The following is a 17162-nucleotide window of genomic DNA, read 5'->3' on the forward strand; positions in this document are numbered from 1 at the left end:
GAAATTAATAAAGAAGAACAGTGTGCTCGTAAGTTGTGTGTTAGTATAATCAGACTGTACATGTATGTGTTTTATAATACAATTTGGGCCTAAAACTACTCTTGCAATTATTTTGTTGTTACTAAAAAAAAAAAAAAAAAAAAAAAAAACATTTTATTTGCTCATAATATGAAAATAAGATAGATATATATCTTTCTTTATTCACATTAATTGAAGGGATAATAATTAACTCTTTGTATGAGATCTATATTTTACAATAAAAACATTGTGAACAACTCATATAATATAATATAATATAATATAATATAATATAATATAATATAATATAATATAATCTGTTTTACCTCAAAAACAGACGTTATAGCTATTATTCTGATATCTGAGCTTGTCAGCAGACCATGTGAACTCCATAGATAGCTATATTCTGTAATATGAGATTATAACAAAAAAAAAAAAAAAAAAAAACTTTGTAGGAAAAAAAAAAAAACAAAAAAAACAGGGACTAACTTTGAATGTAGAAATGGATTCATTAACCATTGGTAAGTATGGGAAAATTGTTGTTTACCCCAGGAAAACTCATTTTTTGGTCAAGACGAACAGTTATTATCCCAGTGATCAATTTGAATGTCTGTAGTGTAAATATCAAAAAGATATATTGATAGGTAAAGATATATTGTGATATTTATTCTTTTTATTTTTAACAGCCATGGCCACAGTCAGAATTGTTTTAAAAAACAATTTATTGAAAGCAAAAGTGGTGGGCAGGGGAACTGCCCTCGGGGGATGGGACCCCCAGCGAGGAGTGAACCTGTCAAGGTTCACCGATATGGGAGTCCCATCTCTCAGGGCAGAGTATCTCCTGCCCAAGGGCTCAAATATGGTATGGAAATTCATTAAGCCACAAAATGTAAGTATGAAACTTTTTTTTTTTACAAAAATAATGATCTGAGGTAAAAATGATAATCTTTCAAATTGAAAAGAAAATTTAAAGTCCAATACGTTTAAGTGTTTATTTATTCATACCTTCATTCATTTCTTCTGGTGTATTTGATTTATCATTTATTGTATATATATATATTAACATTTTACTTTTAATTTTAGACATTAACATATCATCAAGTAATTTATTTGTTTGTTTGTTTGAGTGTTTGTTTGTTTGTTCATTCGTTCATTCATTCATTCATTCATTCATTCAGCCTTATCACCTTGGGTGTGGCTGGACATGGGAGCCTGAACCCTTTAGGAACAGGCGCCTCCAGGTGACCACTAAGGACAGCATGGAAGTGACCTGTACTTGGGGAGAACTGGACATGGAAATAAAAGGTGCTTAGTCTTATAATTCTCTCTTATATAACCAATGGAAATCAAAGGTGAATTAACCTTTTAATTTTTTCATGCATAACATATTGAAATAATTATGATTTGATCCAACAATCCTATAAAGTATAACCTATGGGAAGATATGATGAAATGGTCCTTCAATATTGCCAAATACATTTAAGACTTTATTTTAGTGTATATCATAACTTGTGAATAACAAATAAATATGCCATCTTATTCCAGAGTGGGACTACATGTACAAGCCTGAAGTCCACACAAGTGGTAAGTCCACACCATTGCTCTATTCAATCAACTTGATGCATTTTTTATCTTTTAGGAAGGATTCATGAAATAAAATTACAACAACACCCTGACTCACAGGGTGCAAGTCTGGACCCTCAGGGGCTGTTGACAATGAATTTGGAGACCTAGCTAATGTGCACTAACTCCATGAAAACTCTCACTGAATACAATCAGGTTAACAGACTAACACGCTTCTCTTTGTCTCCAACATGCTCCAACGTACTCACATAAATGGCATTCCTTAAAATTCAATTCTGTTCTTTCAGGTGATACTAAAGAAGAGAATAATGTAGCAATTGTTAGGAACCTAAGCATTAAGGAACTAGGTAAGGCTGGAATCACAGTAAAATAATAGTGTTATGAATTTTAATATACATGTACTTGCACACACACATGTACATTAACAAACACACATACACACGCACATATTCACTACAAGCATGTTGCTCAATCAGGTCGTTAGCATACTTAAGAAGATAATTTATTAATTTTTAAGTCAATTAAATATTAGAATGTGTCTTCATCAAATTGTAATAAGTCTACTGAATCCTTTTTGAACATGCACAGATATGGAATGTTACATGTAAGTTTTCATTTGCTATCATTTTGCTCTTTAGCTGATATCAAAGACACAAAGAGTGTGTCAGATGCTGAGGGCAGTGAGGAGAGAGGTAAGACAGTAAGGTCACTTTAAGGGAGGAATGTACCCAAATATTGCTAAAAATCATCATTTTGGGGTTTTTATGTCTAATTATTGGTCAAATGTGTATCTAACGTGTAACGGAATAACCTTTTTACATTTTGAACAAAAAAATGTTTTTTCTGAGGATTTTGATGCTGCACTCATCGGCATCGGTGGCTTGGTCTTTTCATTTAACACACTTTAAAATGTACACACACACACAAACATACTCTCAGACACAAACAGATTGAGGCTGGGGTCTTCTGGGTCTTCTGAAGATGTCCAGAATTTTTTATGTTTACATTGATCAGGATCTAATTTTTTTTGTCAGAAGACAGTCCATAATGGAGGATGGATCAACAAACATAATTTGCAAGGCTTTCAGAATATATTTCTGGATCCAACCCTGACAAGCACTGTTTAATTTTAATTGAATATGTCTTTGACTATGTAAAATAATGTAATAAATCTTTGTTGTGCACAGACATGGAATGTTTAATTTGTGTTCCATTTTTTCCTTCAGTTGATGTCAAAGACACAACAACTATGACAGAGGACGTGAAGGAGAGAGGTTAGACAGCAGGGTCAATAGAATAGGGATCTATTTATTACACTGATGACGTGATTGTACATGCATGCACACACACACACACACACACACACACACACACACACACACACAAAGGTACTGTACTTGCATGCATGTTGCACAAGCAAAGTTTGGCCTTTGACAGATTTAAGAAGATACTTTATCTTCTGAAAATTGATGTTTTTGTTGTGTACAGATTGAACACACATAATGTTGATGTGAAAATTCAATTTAATTCTGATCTTTCAGTTGATACCAAACTGAAAGACAAGAACAATGTAACACCTGTAAACCCACTAAGTATGGAGGAGATGGGTAAGAGAGGAATCTCAGTAAAATAGTTATGACTTTTAATATACTTATGAAACATGCATGCACACACACACATACACTAACAAACACACACACATACATACACTAACAAACACACACACACACATACACACCACAAGCATGTTGCTCAAGCAGCCTTTAGCATACTTAAGAAGATAATTGATTTTTAAGTCATTTAAATATTTGAATGTGTCTTCCATAAATTGTAATACTGAATCCTATCTGAACATGCACAGATATGGAATGTTAAGTTTTTATTTGATATCATTTTTCCTTTAGCCAATATCAAAGACACAAAGATTGTGTCAGATGCTGAGGGCATCAAAGAAAAAGGTAAGGCAATAAGCTTAGGACAATTTAATGGGAATTCATTTAACACACTTAAAAATGTAAACACACACAGATGGACTTTAGGGGGAGACTCTCATGCAAAAACACTGAGTTTAAATTCTCTGTTCAGTGATCTAAATCTTTGAATGAATCGATGACTTTGTTAAGTAATGTATTGAATTCTTGTTGTGCACAGGTATGAAATGTTTCATTTGTTTTCCTGTCTTTCTTCAGTCAATATCAAAGACACAAAACCTGTGACAGTGGACGTGAAGGAGAGAGGTAAGACAGTAGGGTCAATAGAATAGGGGTCTATTTATTACACTGATGGAATGTGATTGTGCATGTACACACACACACACACACACACACACACACACACACACTCTCTCTCTCTCTCTCTCCTTATGTTGTGCCAACACAGTTTGTGCTTTTGGCAAGTTTAAAATGATACTTGGCAATTTTGTTTATTCCAAATACTGGTAAAAGTGTTCATTTAAGCTTCATACACGAAATATGATATTGCATTGACTATTTATTGAACATTATATACTTATATATTCTTAGTAAGGAATATTGTATTATACATTTCAGCTCCAAAGAATCGCCGCTAATCTAGGTGGAGGAGGCTATTGAATCTGTTCACGTCTTGCTTCAGACGCAGGCCAAGGACATAAATAGTTATTATTATTATTATTGTTTTTGTTGTTGTTGTTGTTGTTGTTGTTGTTATTATTATTATTAATTAAATTCTTAACTCCTCAGACATTAAGAAATGAAGAAAAGTCAACAGTATTTTTAAAAGAATACATTTATTATACATTTACAGAGAAGTTCTTTTTGTTTGTCTCTTTGTTTTGATGGTATCATAACTAAGTAAGCTTTCAGTTTTTTAGAGGAAAATTATGTCAAACAGCTGGTAAAACTGTACATTAAAGCAGTAATTATATGATAGCAGCCAGGAGCTGGTGGTTTTAGAGTTACTGTCAACATCTATTTACACCTAAATGAATACACATTTTAACTGAATTACATTGTAATATTTTCATCTTTTATTTTTCAGGGTCGTCAGTGCAGAACTATCATTGCCTCTGAAGAAGCCAGTTAAAAACTGCAAAATGTCATTCTCTTAATTTTATGATAATATATTAATTTTTTGTAATCAAATGAGTTTTGTTTTTCTTTCTTTTCTTAATTGAGGGTACCATTAGGGAGGGGTGATCATAGTTCATGGGAAAGAAAATCATTAATTTACAAATCACAGGAAACAAAACTTTATGCATATAACACTGACAATACCAGTTGAAAATCCTGAAAATTATCTGAGAATTGAATCCTGCAAATCCTGAGAATTGCTACCCTCTACCAGGGCGACAGATTGATTTTCCACAGATATTCACAGATATGTCTCTAGATAAATATAGACAGTCATTTTGGCTGTCAGTCAGCAAAAAAAGTCCACAATAATAACTGCGGCCCTGGTAGCGGGTAACGAATTGCCGTGTATAAGGCTTTGTTTCACGAAGGACAAAGAATAAAAAGCCGCATTTACGAGCCACGGGAATGAGGTGCTTCACAGATCACGCTAAATAATATGGACATTTCACGGCTCAATTACTGACAACTTCAGTTTTGCATTAATATTCCATTATGTTCATGTTTATATACAATAGATATATAGTTCAAACTCCTAGGAATTCACATTAAAAGTGAACTATTGCTTTAGACGACAACTGCTTTCTAGATCACTTGCAACTTTTACAGATAATGAGCCCGTTTTAATTAACTTTTATACGTGTAATATTGAGAGTATTCATGTTGATTCACCGTATAGATATTGATAAAAATAGGAGTATATATATATTGATGAACCTTGAAAGATCTACATTATAGTTGTTAAATGCAATCCGAGCTTCAATATATATACTTCTATATTGAGAGTACTGTATTTAACATTTAATACATCTGGTGGCTACAGTGGAGGAACGGGGGAAACACCCCAACGTTATTAACATTGCCAGTAAAATAATTGGAAGAGATCTCCCCCAACTGGATGGTATCACTAAAGACAGAATGGAGAAAACAACAAAATGAATTATTGGGATCCCACCCACCCAGAAAGTTCTCTTTTTAAATTTTTATCCAGCAACAGTAGACTTCTGAGGGCCGTAAGCGGTTTGAAGTAGTTTTTTGTCTCTCTTTAATTCCACTTTTAGGCCTAGTTCATAATTTTTTATTGTCCAGTGTTTTATCTTAGTTTTATCTCTCAAAGGATAACAATTGCTGATATTTATATTAAAATATTTTTATTGGCTGAATAAATTCTTACTTTATCGTATCTTACTTGCACTATTGCTATAGCCATGTTACATGTATTATCATAAAAAAGTACTGTAAATAGCGGCAACAAGTTCTTTTTTAACACAATTCCTTTTTTGTCATTTTCAAAATGATTAAAGGGTTTTAAATCTTTTACAACACCCTGCTGAGGTACGATTTTTTTATCTCTTTTACACACAGTACGCTATAAAATGTGCTCGAAGTGGCTACATCTCTTTACTTTACGTTTATCATCCCAAAAACGTTGCCAACGCTCTCAATTCAGGTCTATCCCTTAAAGTAAAATGTTTTATTATTTAAAATATAACATGAGTAAAACCAAAACGCTATATTATAATCGAAATTCCCCCCCCCCCCCCCCCTCAATACGCCCCCTTTCTACTGCCCTGGTACCATACAAACTCAGCGTGTGTGGGAGTGCGAGTAGATCAAGTTCACGGATAGGATATGCCATGTAAGGGGAGATAGGTTATGTCCTTTTGCGTTTCTTTATTCTGTCAATTTTGAGAAGAAATATCAGTGTCTTGTACTACACTTAGTCAATATAAATTTTAAAAGGGTCAATTTTCCTTCTTCTATCACGTAATTCGTCAGATGTAATTAAATACAATAAATTCCTACAAAACCCTTACCCCCTCTTGTGAATGCAATGTGTCGTCTGCAGAGCATCAGCGTCTGCTACCTCGCTGGATGCTTCGCGCTTCCCGGGAGCTGAACAGTTAACGCGGTCCGAAAAATTTTAGGGAGAGTTAGATGAAATAGAGAGGGGCCGTGGCATATATAAAGTTCTACGTGGTGAAGCTGGAGATGTGGGCTAGTTTTACTCTTTTCTTTAAAAGTTTGCAATATACTCTGCCTTTCAGTAGCCCCATGCAACCAAAATATTTTGCTGGTATCTTGATACATTTCCCACTTCTGTCTCCCCCCCCCCCATAAATCGGTCCACACCAAAAAATCAATAATCGTATGGCAATTTTATACAGGCAATTGACCTACTTTTATACCCATGCAGCTATTGTCGAGTTTTATGGCTGTGGAGTGAAAACGTAATACTCGTCTGTGACATAAAAGTTATTTATAATTACATAATTTACAAACAATGTATGTGGATCAAATGTGTCCAGATTTGTGAGCAAAGGACAACATTACTTTTTGAAAATGATGAAAAATTTGGAGACAAGCAAAAATAAGAAAAAAATGCTTTTTTTCTCTTATATGCAAATTAGGTCCCCTGTTCCCCTGAAGTAATATAAGACTGACCGGAAGTGATGTTCATATCAGAGATTTGTAATTATGATGATCTTGATGGCCTTGATGATTTTAATGATAATTCCAAAAATGTAATTAGAGTTTTCAGTTGTCATCTGGTGAGAAAAAAAAATTCTGCACTAACACAATCACTTCACGAGTTAAGAATAGATAGTAAACGCGTTTCAGAGATGTACTGCAGATGTCACTGCTTTTGGGTGAAAATTACACGCGATATTAGGTTATAATTACGATATATATAGGTAAAAAACTGCGTGCCTAATGTTTTCAAGTGAGTGGAAATGGATATCTGCAAACCATTAAAATTTTGACTGCATTTCTATTTATTTGTGTTCGACATGGGTGAATTAATAATAATTATTTTATTGGGATATTCTCTCTCTCCCTCTAGTCTCTCACTTTTTTTAAAGCTAATATTAAAGAAAAACCGAGTGAAAAAATAATAACTATAACAGTCAAAATAATCAGAAGTAAAAAGATTTTAGAGTTAAAAATCTTTTGGCCACTATAGTTTCTCGTCGTAGAAGTTCACGGGGGAAATTTTTAAGACATCTTTTAATTGCATTCCGAGATGTATTTTTCAAAATTATACACACATACCGTATTTCAGCTTGTCTTTCTCCATTTTAACAAATATCATTTCTATAAATATCAAAACGATACAAAGACATTATAACCACACAATGAAATGGCTCCTCATTTCTCATGATGGCACTCTCTCCATGCTCTGCGGTCCGCATACTTATTGCAGAACAGTCATTGAGTTTGTTCCCTTACAATCACGAATTACTCAATAAATTCATTAAGCTGCCTTTTACCATCTTTAAGAAAATTGATATAATTGGCCCTCATTATATGTGCCACCCATTCCAAGCGCGCGCACACTCACACATACACAAATACTCGCACACATATTTTCTAATTTTTATATTCTTTTAACAAATTTAAGCACTCAAATTATGTAGGATTTTACATCAATTCCCAAATATCATTTCCCATACTTAGACATACACTACTTTATAAAGATGTCCGTATTGTCATAACCAAATACGACTGATAAATTATTCCAAGAGCTTTGCGGTTTATAGAGCTTTATTTCGAAGGAATCTACATGTATTGCGATAGAATACAGTTCAAAGCGGGTCCAACCATTGTAGTTCGTATCTTCAAATTAATGACAAAATTCCCACATTATAAGTGGACTGTCCATGTGCAGGTTGTGTCAACAGATTTAGTCAGCCAGTGAGTACACGCTGCTTTTACACGGGTTACTTTAGCCTCGGTCACAACCGGACGCATGGATTTTAGGATCGCACGTCCCCTACGAATTTTGGGCGCAGTGGAGGCCGTGGAGGCCGTAGAGGTAGAGGAAAGGTTTCAATGAAAAGGCGCAAGTTTGCCTTGCGAATCGGAGGGGCCACGTGAGATGTCCTTTCAAGCTAGTTGCGAATTGCCAGGTGCGATGGCCGTGGCAACTGTACTCGTTTCTTGAGTTTCTATTCCTTCCTGCGTACGTGGCACGGACTCACCACTAACGAAGAGAATGCAACGCACGGCGAATGTAGTTCCCTTTAGAGTCACTTTTGCTTCACACTTGCCTCAAACGAGGCAAAACTGACGTACTGACGGTGTCCGTCAGTTTTGCCTCGTGTTCTCCCCTTCTTTCTTCGTCCTCCTCTCTTCTTTTCTGCTCTCTATGCTTTTTTCTCTTGCCTTTTGGAGGCATACAGGGTATAAGAAGTTGAATCGAGCAAAATTTCAGTTTTGAAAATTGTTTTGCACGTTGCACAGTCGACGTTCTTTGGCGAGACACGATCGTGCGTCGTAAGGACCCTTTTAGGGAGCATTCACATCGAGAAGAACCGAGGTCTAGTAAGGCCGCGACCTAAAATGGCGGACCTACATGAAAGGAAGACCGCTAATCTTTTAATGATCTCTCCACCTCTCACACGCCCCCCCACGCGTTGTCCCTCGACCGGTTGGATTGAGCTGAATTTTAATAACTGTGCTCCTGCAGGGACGACGCGTGGTGAGGATTAACAGGATGAGCGGTCTTCCTTTCATGTAGGTCCGCCATATTTAGGTCGCGGCATTACTAGACCTCGGCTCTTCTCGATGTGAATGCTCCCTTATACTCCAGGCGTGAGGGTGAAGCACGTGCGACGCATTCCTGGTGTGATTTCGACTTTGTTTGTTAGCTGTGAGGGCGTGCGCCGTACTCAACAATCAAAAGGCAGTTGCTCCTTCATTGATTGCTACGTGCGTCTTGGACCACGCACGTCTCACTGGCGAACTCCTTGTGAACTTGCGAGGTGAGCAAGTCACGCTTGCGGCCTCGCTGTTCGCAGGTTATTCGTAGAATCTTTCGGACATGTCCAATATCCTCCGTGCGTGCTTACGGACTGTCTGCGAACTCGAAATTTCGTAAGGAGGACTTGCGTGGGACGTGAGATTCTGCGCAAAATTTGGACGCAAACAGCCCATAAGAGCCCGTACGGCCTGTGACTGAGGCTCAAGGTACTTCACTTCCCTAGCAACTGTTGCTAAGCAACCCTTTGAAATTTTTGGCACTACCCTTAGAAATGATCAGCATAGTCCAAGGAACATTTGTGCTAAGTTTCATGCTTTTTCCACCTTCTGAGTAATTTTTACAGCAATCACATGTACTTATAGGTAATTTCCTTGCATGGTTTCCGCACGTTCGAACACTCAAAGCGAAGGCTAGATTTTGCGTTTTAGAGATGATTTCAAACGCCGATTTTATGCCGATTTATGATTGAAATGATGTTAAATCGCATTTCTACGGTAATATTAAACCTTCAGGATTTTACAGTTATATGAATAATAACAAAATAGTACATGGTAAATGGTAAAGTTACAAGCAATAAAAATGTTACATTACAGAAAGAAGTTGGAGTAGTTTTTACATGCTATTTTTCATTTACATTTTAATACCATACCTTGTTCAGATACCTAGATTTATCTGCAAAGTTAACGAGGGTAATGTCTTGTCAACATGCTTGCGTCATTGCCAAGAAGACGGCTGAGGGATTATCTTCAGCACTCGAACCTGCTGTATCTTGTTCGACATGACACCTTATTAGATACTCAGGAAGGTTCTCCTATTGCGGTATTATCACCCTCGACAAGAATATTTTGCCGGAAACAGGAATGTGATCTATCACCTGATTTATGTAATTAATGTAATGTAAACTCTGTGCTAGACTGGTGGACGTTAAAAGGTCCACAAAATTCATTATTATTATAATATTGTCTAAAAGGTCGTTTTACCACTTCTTGTTTTCTGTAATGCAGTTTGGTTGTTATTCACCTATAGGGGAAGTATCAACAGGTGCTTGTTTTTTATTTCCGGTGTATTTATTCCATCATGAATGACAAGATGAAAAACAAATGGTCACATAAATAACGACTGATGGTTTTCCTTCCAGTTGGTGTCCCTTTCGGCTGACACAATGATCGATAGATAATTTTAATAAGATCTAATACGATGACTGAGCACTTGGTCCATAAACTTCCTTTACACATGGTTGGTGTTCAAATCATAATGAAAATTATGCTCTCTAAACGTGGAAATCAAATAGATGCCAATTCTAGGATGTACAAGTTACATTTCTGTAAAGGGAGCATAGGGCCTAATTGCGAAATTCGCAACCCTCCGTTTTTTAAAACGTATTTCATCCCCTCCATTTTTTAAAACGAATTTAATCTCAAGTAACATTGCATGCATAAAGACAGAGGGAACAGAGACTGCCTGCTAGCCAAACAATATTTTGATTTTGTCACTGAAAAACAACTGAGAATATTTTCTGATACAAACACTCCTCAATATTCTTCTTCTCTTTCAGGGAAAACGCCCAGTGCAGATTCAGACATGACGTATTGACATAACAACCAATGATATTCTTTCACTTGTATATACTGGTATATCTATATTTTGGTATATCTATATATATATATTTTGCTAAACGAAACGGGAAGCAGATATCTACATTTCAGCTATTAAGCAAACCAAATATCAGAGTTGACTTTAGTTGCGTTGGAGAGATACAAAATGCTGAACTATTCAGCTAAAGATTTTATAACAGAGGACGCCAACATGACGCTCAACAAAACGTCTACGGTGGCTTCAGCGTGCACGGATCTGGTATCATGCCTGCCTTTCATCACAGTGGAAGTCATCTTGTTAGTTGCGACGATTGTTGGCAACATCATTTTCATTGCAGCATTTGCAAAGTTTAAGGAACTTCGAGAGCCAACAAACTATATCTTGTTGAGTCTCTCAATTACAGATCTAGTCACTGGCCTCGTTGCCATGCCGATTCACATAGTCACTGTGTATTTCGTTGACAACTTACCCGGGTTACGTCATCTCGCATCCGAAAAATATTTTTGTCTGTTTAAGACTGCCACTGGATCCGGACTGATACTTATATCACTTTTTCACCAAACATTAATCGCATTTGACAGATACTTTAAGATCTGTCGACATGTCCAGCACGTAAAACTATTTAACAAAAAGAGACTGACCTCGGCCATAGTCTTTACATGGCTGTACGGGTTGGCCCTCTCCATCCCTCCTTTGTTTGGCTGGAATGATTGGTCCCCAGATAAAGAATGCAGGGGTAATATAGTCCATCCAAAACACATGCGATTCTTGGTGACGCCGCACCTGCCAATCTGCCTCCTGATAACATTCGGGTGTTATTGCGCCATATTTCGACGCGTCCGGCAGCAAAGACAGAAAATTGGAGTGAACCGCATTCAGATGAATATGCCAGGTACCTCTACCGCGAAGACAGAAAACCAGACCAAACAGGAGAGAGAAGAATTTCGAGGAGGAAAAGCCCTGTCTGTCAAACCTGAGGAATCCAACTCGAAAGGATCATTAGATGAAATGCAAGTCAAAGTGGCAAAGATGACTGCCATAATAGTAGGTACGTTTACTTTGTTATTTATTCCTTATACGCTTCTGTCAGCGTTTGATGGATACATTGTACACAATAGAGTGACCTTTCATATTATTTTTAACATTTCAATCGAACTGTTGATGCTAAGTTCAGTCACTAATCCCTTGATTTACGGAATTTTGAACAAACGTGTGGGAAAGTTTATGATTGGGGCATGCCAATGCAAGCCCGTAGAATAAGGGTTTAAGGCATCAGGCGGTCGGTATATATGATCAAATGTCGTTCTTTCACACAGGCACACATGCACGCAACAAATATATGTTATGAAGGTTATACACACTAATTTAGGGGATGGGGAACTTAATTCGGTTTTGATTAGTTCATCAGTTACAGTCTTTTTCTGGTTAGTTGTTGTGTAGAGTACTTGTCCTTTTTACGGGTTTCGATACTGGTACGTTGTAAAGACCAATTTTTTTGTCTCTTTTTTTTTTTTTTTTTTTTTGGCACACTTATCTTGATGATAATGGAATAACAATCACTTTTAGAGCACAACCACCCTTATTTGTTGTCTTATTCATCACCCCACTCGCTTCTGTATATTGGGTGGTTTATGCTTCGGAGATCACAGCCCCTAATTACGGTGGTACCATTAAACAAAGACAATGTTTATCCTCTTTAATGACAGCATTATTAATTCTTTGAAGAAAATATCGATTGTATCCTTACTGTTGTGATTAACTAAGCGTTCGAACGGTGTTTAAAGCTGTTCAGGTGAGGGAGATCTGCTCGAAATCGATACGACACGTTTTAACCCAAATCCGCTGTTGTTAGGCATCAGCTTGAGTTAGCAAATTCATCCCGATGCATTGGCCTATTATATTCATGCGACAGCATTATTTTCTTATATAACAGTGATTATTGCCGTATTGTCCAAGAGAATAAGGAAAAATCCTAACGTATCGAACCCCTCGAGCTATCATTAAATTGGGTTTACATATCTGATTTTGAATCTAGCTGATTCAGTTCATGTACTTTATTGCGCAAGGAGTAATTGTTATATCCATTGCAAATGTAATTAGATAATTATCTTTATATTGTAATTATTGTTCTTTGTTATTGATGTAAGTATGTATCAGGATATTTATATTTTTTGATAAGCATGACATTGTAAAGTAATGCCATATAATCTTCTTTTTCGCTGAAGAGCACATTTTCTAGTAATTCGACTTACTATTGAATAACACCTTCAGGTTTGTCTATTTTTATATACAGACACTGTATATATATATATATTCTGATGGGTCTGTCTGTCCGCGACGTCGCCGTTGCTGTCGCTTTCCGACACATAACTGCCAAACCGTATTTTTGTTTTACTTTAAATTAGCCGAGTGGCTTTGTTTTGTAAAGAGACGGGTTTGCTTTCGAAAATCAAAATGATCATTTTACATTTACGGTAATTATTTGTTTTTTTTTCACGATTTTGGTCACGTTCGCCCCATAACTGCCAAATCGAATTTGGGTTTTACTTTAAGTTTACTGAGTGGTTTTGTTTGGTAAAGAGGCAGGTTGATTTCTAAAATCGGCATGATCGGTTTACATTTACGGTAAGTATTTTTTTTTTTTTTGGCACAAATTTTTTGACGTTCGCCATACAGCTTCCAAATCTTATTTTTGATTTAATTTAAATTTACTGAGTGGCTTTGTTTGGTAAAAAGGCAGGTTGCTTTCCAAAATAAGCATGGTCAATTTACATTTATGGTAATTATTCTTTTTTGCGTGAAATTTTCACACATTAGCATTCTCAGAGGCTTCAGATCAGATCATATCAGATCAAAAAGACTAATATATCATATCATTCCGTTACACATACGTGGAATAAACATATCCAAGGGAATCAGCATTTTTCTTCAGACTCTAGCGTCCCGAAAATAATCTCAAAGCTTTAAACTAGGGGCGCTGTCAAAACATACGTCCCCAGGGGCACAGCCTTGGATCGTGTTATTTTGGTAAGAGTTAGTTAATTAGGTAGGTAGGCAGTTTAACCAAGGCATGAGCCGACCACCTCCAAACACTTTTTTCTACGTAATGTCTGAACATTTGACAGCTTTGCTGCCTAGTTTCCTGTATGGTGTCTGTATATTTGTCAGCTTTGCTGTCTAGTTGATATTGTATATCTTAGCACTGTGTGGTTCATTTGTTAATATTCAAGATAAAAGAAACTTCAGTTTATTCAGAATAACGTAAATTAAGGATCATGGTTATGTGTATAAGGTTATTTTCAAGTTACTCAACAAACACAGAAGGGTGTGAAAACTGTTTTTTAGAGAAAAATAGTATTTGATATGCTTCAGTCTGTTTTTGTTCTTGTAATGTTTTGCAATCTGAAATAAAATAATCAGTGTATATATTGACAATTAATATTTAAGATTTTATTCCTTACTTAATATTGCTAATATATATGAAATATTATTAAAGGGATAATAACTCTTCGTTTCGGCCAAAAATGAATTTTCCTGGAGTAAACAACAATTTTCCTTTACATTCAAAGTTAGCTTCTGGGTTTTTTTCTAAAAAGTTTGTTTAGAATAGCCAGGAGGTCACGTGGTCTAAACACAAGCTCAGATATCAGAATAATAGCTATAACTGCCGTTTTTGTGGTAACACAGAATATATTATATTTCTATGAGTTGTTCACAATATTTTTATTGTGAAATATAGATCTCATACAAAGAGTTATTATCCCTTTAATCATATCGTTGCAGTGTTCAAAGTTGTAGCAAAGTACGTTACCAGAAGCAGTTTTGATCTGATATTATGATCAGTAATTTTTCTTTTATGTTCTAATGCCATGTGTTTTAGAACATGCATCACTCCTTCATAAATAACATGTAAAATCCAACTTTTAGTTGCTATATATAATGATTATAATAATTTTTATGTTTTCACTGTATCGTTGCATTCAGTTTTGTCAACTATCTGACTACAAGTTACTGTACAATCAAATTATTTCAACATTAGTTGTCATAGCCCAATTGCCTGATTCACAATAATACTTAATTTAGTTTATTGGCTACAATTTTAGCTTACTAAGGTTAATAAAATTATTAAGTCTGCTATGAATTTAATAATAGTAATTCTAATAACAAAATACAACAAAGGTGCCTTTTATAAAAATCTTAAAGGTCGCTTAATTGCTTCATTAATTTTGATCTATCAACTGAACCCAATGCTATAACTCTGATCGTCATTACGATTTGTTTACTGTCACTGGTGACAGTAGCTCATTTAAGTATATGGCCAATACATTTACTGCGTGACAATCAATAAAAATAAATCTTTAATCACAAGGTTGACCTTGTGTAGTCGGATCTTCAATTTTAGCAGTGTTAACCTTAGCCCAGGAAATCTTTTGTGAAACAAGCTATTCCAGATATTTTATTGCAGAAATTGTATTGATGTTGCTTATTGTTCTTACTGAGACTGCGTATTATTAAAACATGTTGTGACAATTTCTGTTGTTTTTGTTCTGAATTCAGTTTAGTTTTTATCACACCATAGCAATGATTAATAGCTAGAGAAGTAAATACGATGAACTGCACCAGGGGCGGATCCAGGATTATTTGAAGGGGGGGGGCGCTTAAGGGCCCCGAAAAATTTTGGTATTTTAGAAGGCGAACGGTGCCATTTGGTACTGTTTAGAACTAAGATTCAGCTAGATAAAAATTCTAATTTCAAGAGGGGACCAGAAATTAAAGGGGGGGGGGGGGGGGTCAGGGCCCCCCTGACCCCCCTCTAAATCCGCTACTGAACTGCACCCATTTCACATCTCCTCCTTCTCCCGCGTTTTCTTTGAAATGAAAACGGTTCTACGTCGTCAAAAACTGAAAATATCGAAAACTACCCTTTTTCGTAAATACCAACGTACATTTTTACCCGAATCAACTGAGAAAATATATCGAATGCTGTTTTTGAATTGATTTAGGTAAGAACAGGCCAGCGTGCTTTTCTTTCGTCGAGATCCCTGGCACTTGCTGTACTGTGTTAAGTCATCGCGTTGTAGTTTATTTATAAGACCGTACGAACTTTGATCAGATTAATAGTCCTAGATACAGTTTATTTTATTCATTTATGTATTTTACTATCTTTTTAAGAGGGCTGTGTTATGTACAGGGTTCATTTGGGTCTTTACGGTTATTATATTTAAAGATTTACCAAAGGCGTGCTTTCCATACCTGATTGTTAATTAATTTTCTGTGGAGACACAAAAGTCACTAAGCTATTCTCAGAAAGAGTGTAACAGCATTGTCAAGTAATATGTTATTAAGATTTTGTTCAGCACTCGACCCTGCTCTTGTTCGACATGATAGATCAACAGGTTTTCCAAGTGCGGCATTATCGCCTTAAAGAAGATTAACTGAATATTTTGCAGGAACGAGGAAAACGTCGTGCTTGCCTATCCACTTGTTTTCTGTCTGGCAGATTGCTTATTATAGTTGGTATATGCGAACTCTAATTTGCTAATTATAAATAGCTGTAGATATACATTTATTTATTTATTTTATTTGTGGGGAGTGTCTGGTTTATACGGACTTTGTTCGGGCCTATACATTTTTAGATGTATTTAAGAGGTAAAGGGGTAAAATTTCCGCACTCTCACACAATGTCATCAACGGCGTTTTTTTATGAGCTTAAAAATGTCAAAATCATTTTTTAAGTCAAAAGATGACTCCGGCCAACCAATGAAAACAACTTACACCATTAAGTTATTCGGCTTGAGCTACTTTTCCAGAAGAGCACATGTTCACGACGCTGGATTAAACTGATAGCTAATTTTGATGGCTGACCACTTCAAATTGTGCAATGGGGGCATTTTGACATAACAGGCTTCTCTTGAAAACACGTAGGCTTTGTATAATTTGCAATTTTAAGGAAAAATAAACGTCATCGGAAATGAAGTAATCATCGACGGACTGGTATTTTATTCCGTTAATATTTAGCGAAATCTAGCAATAGAGTTGACGTAAGAATTATAAAAGTTGTTCCTATGTTTAATCCATCAAAATCTAGG

General features: G+C 35.9%; 3 protein-coding genes across 3 annotated transcripts in view; 2 read left to right on the top strand and 1 right to left on the bottom strand.

Moving 5' to 3' along the window:
• The window catches only part of LOC147762137 (uncharacterized), a 169606-nt gene that overhangs the window by 21331 nt on the left and 131113 nt on the right, over positions 1-17162 (bottom strand). The window lies entirely within an intron of this gene.
• LOC147762138 (uncharacterized) lies at positions 394-2650 on the top strand. The gene is made up of 6 exons (XM_087010658.1): positions 394-907; positions 1197-1323; positions 1564-1602; positions 1890-1949; positions 2241-2294; positions 2637-2650. Exons 1-6 carry the CDS (start codon positions 707-709, stop codon positions 2648-2650), a joined length of 495 nt encoding a protein of 164 aa, XP_086866784.1. The 5' UTR covers positions 394-706.
• LOC112041274 (5-hydroxytryptamine receptor 1B-like) lies at positions 11000-14586 on the top strand. The gene has a single exon (XM_024074197.2). It carries the CDS (start codon positions 11239-11241, stop codon positions 12331-12333), a length of 1095 nt encoding a protein of 364 aa, XP_023929965.2. The 5' UTR covers positions 11000-11238; the 3' UTR covers positions 12334-14586.

Source organism: Lingula anatina, chromosome 4, assembly GCF_051362555.1.
Source record: "Lingula anatina isolate TDL-2025a chromosome 4, LinAna3.0, whole genome shotgun sequence".
Classification (NCBI taxonomy): Eukaryota; Metazoa; Brachiopoda; class Lingulata; order Lingulida; family Lingulidae; genus Lingula; species Lingula anatina.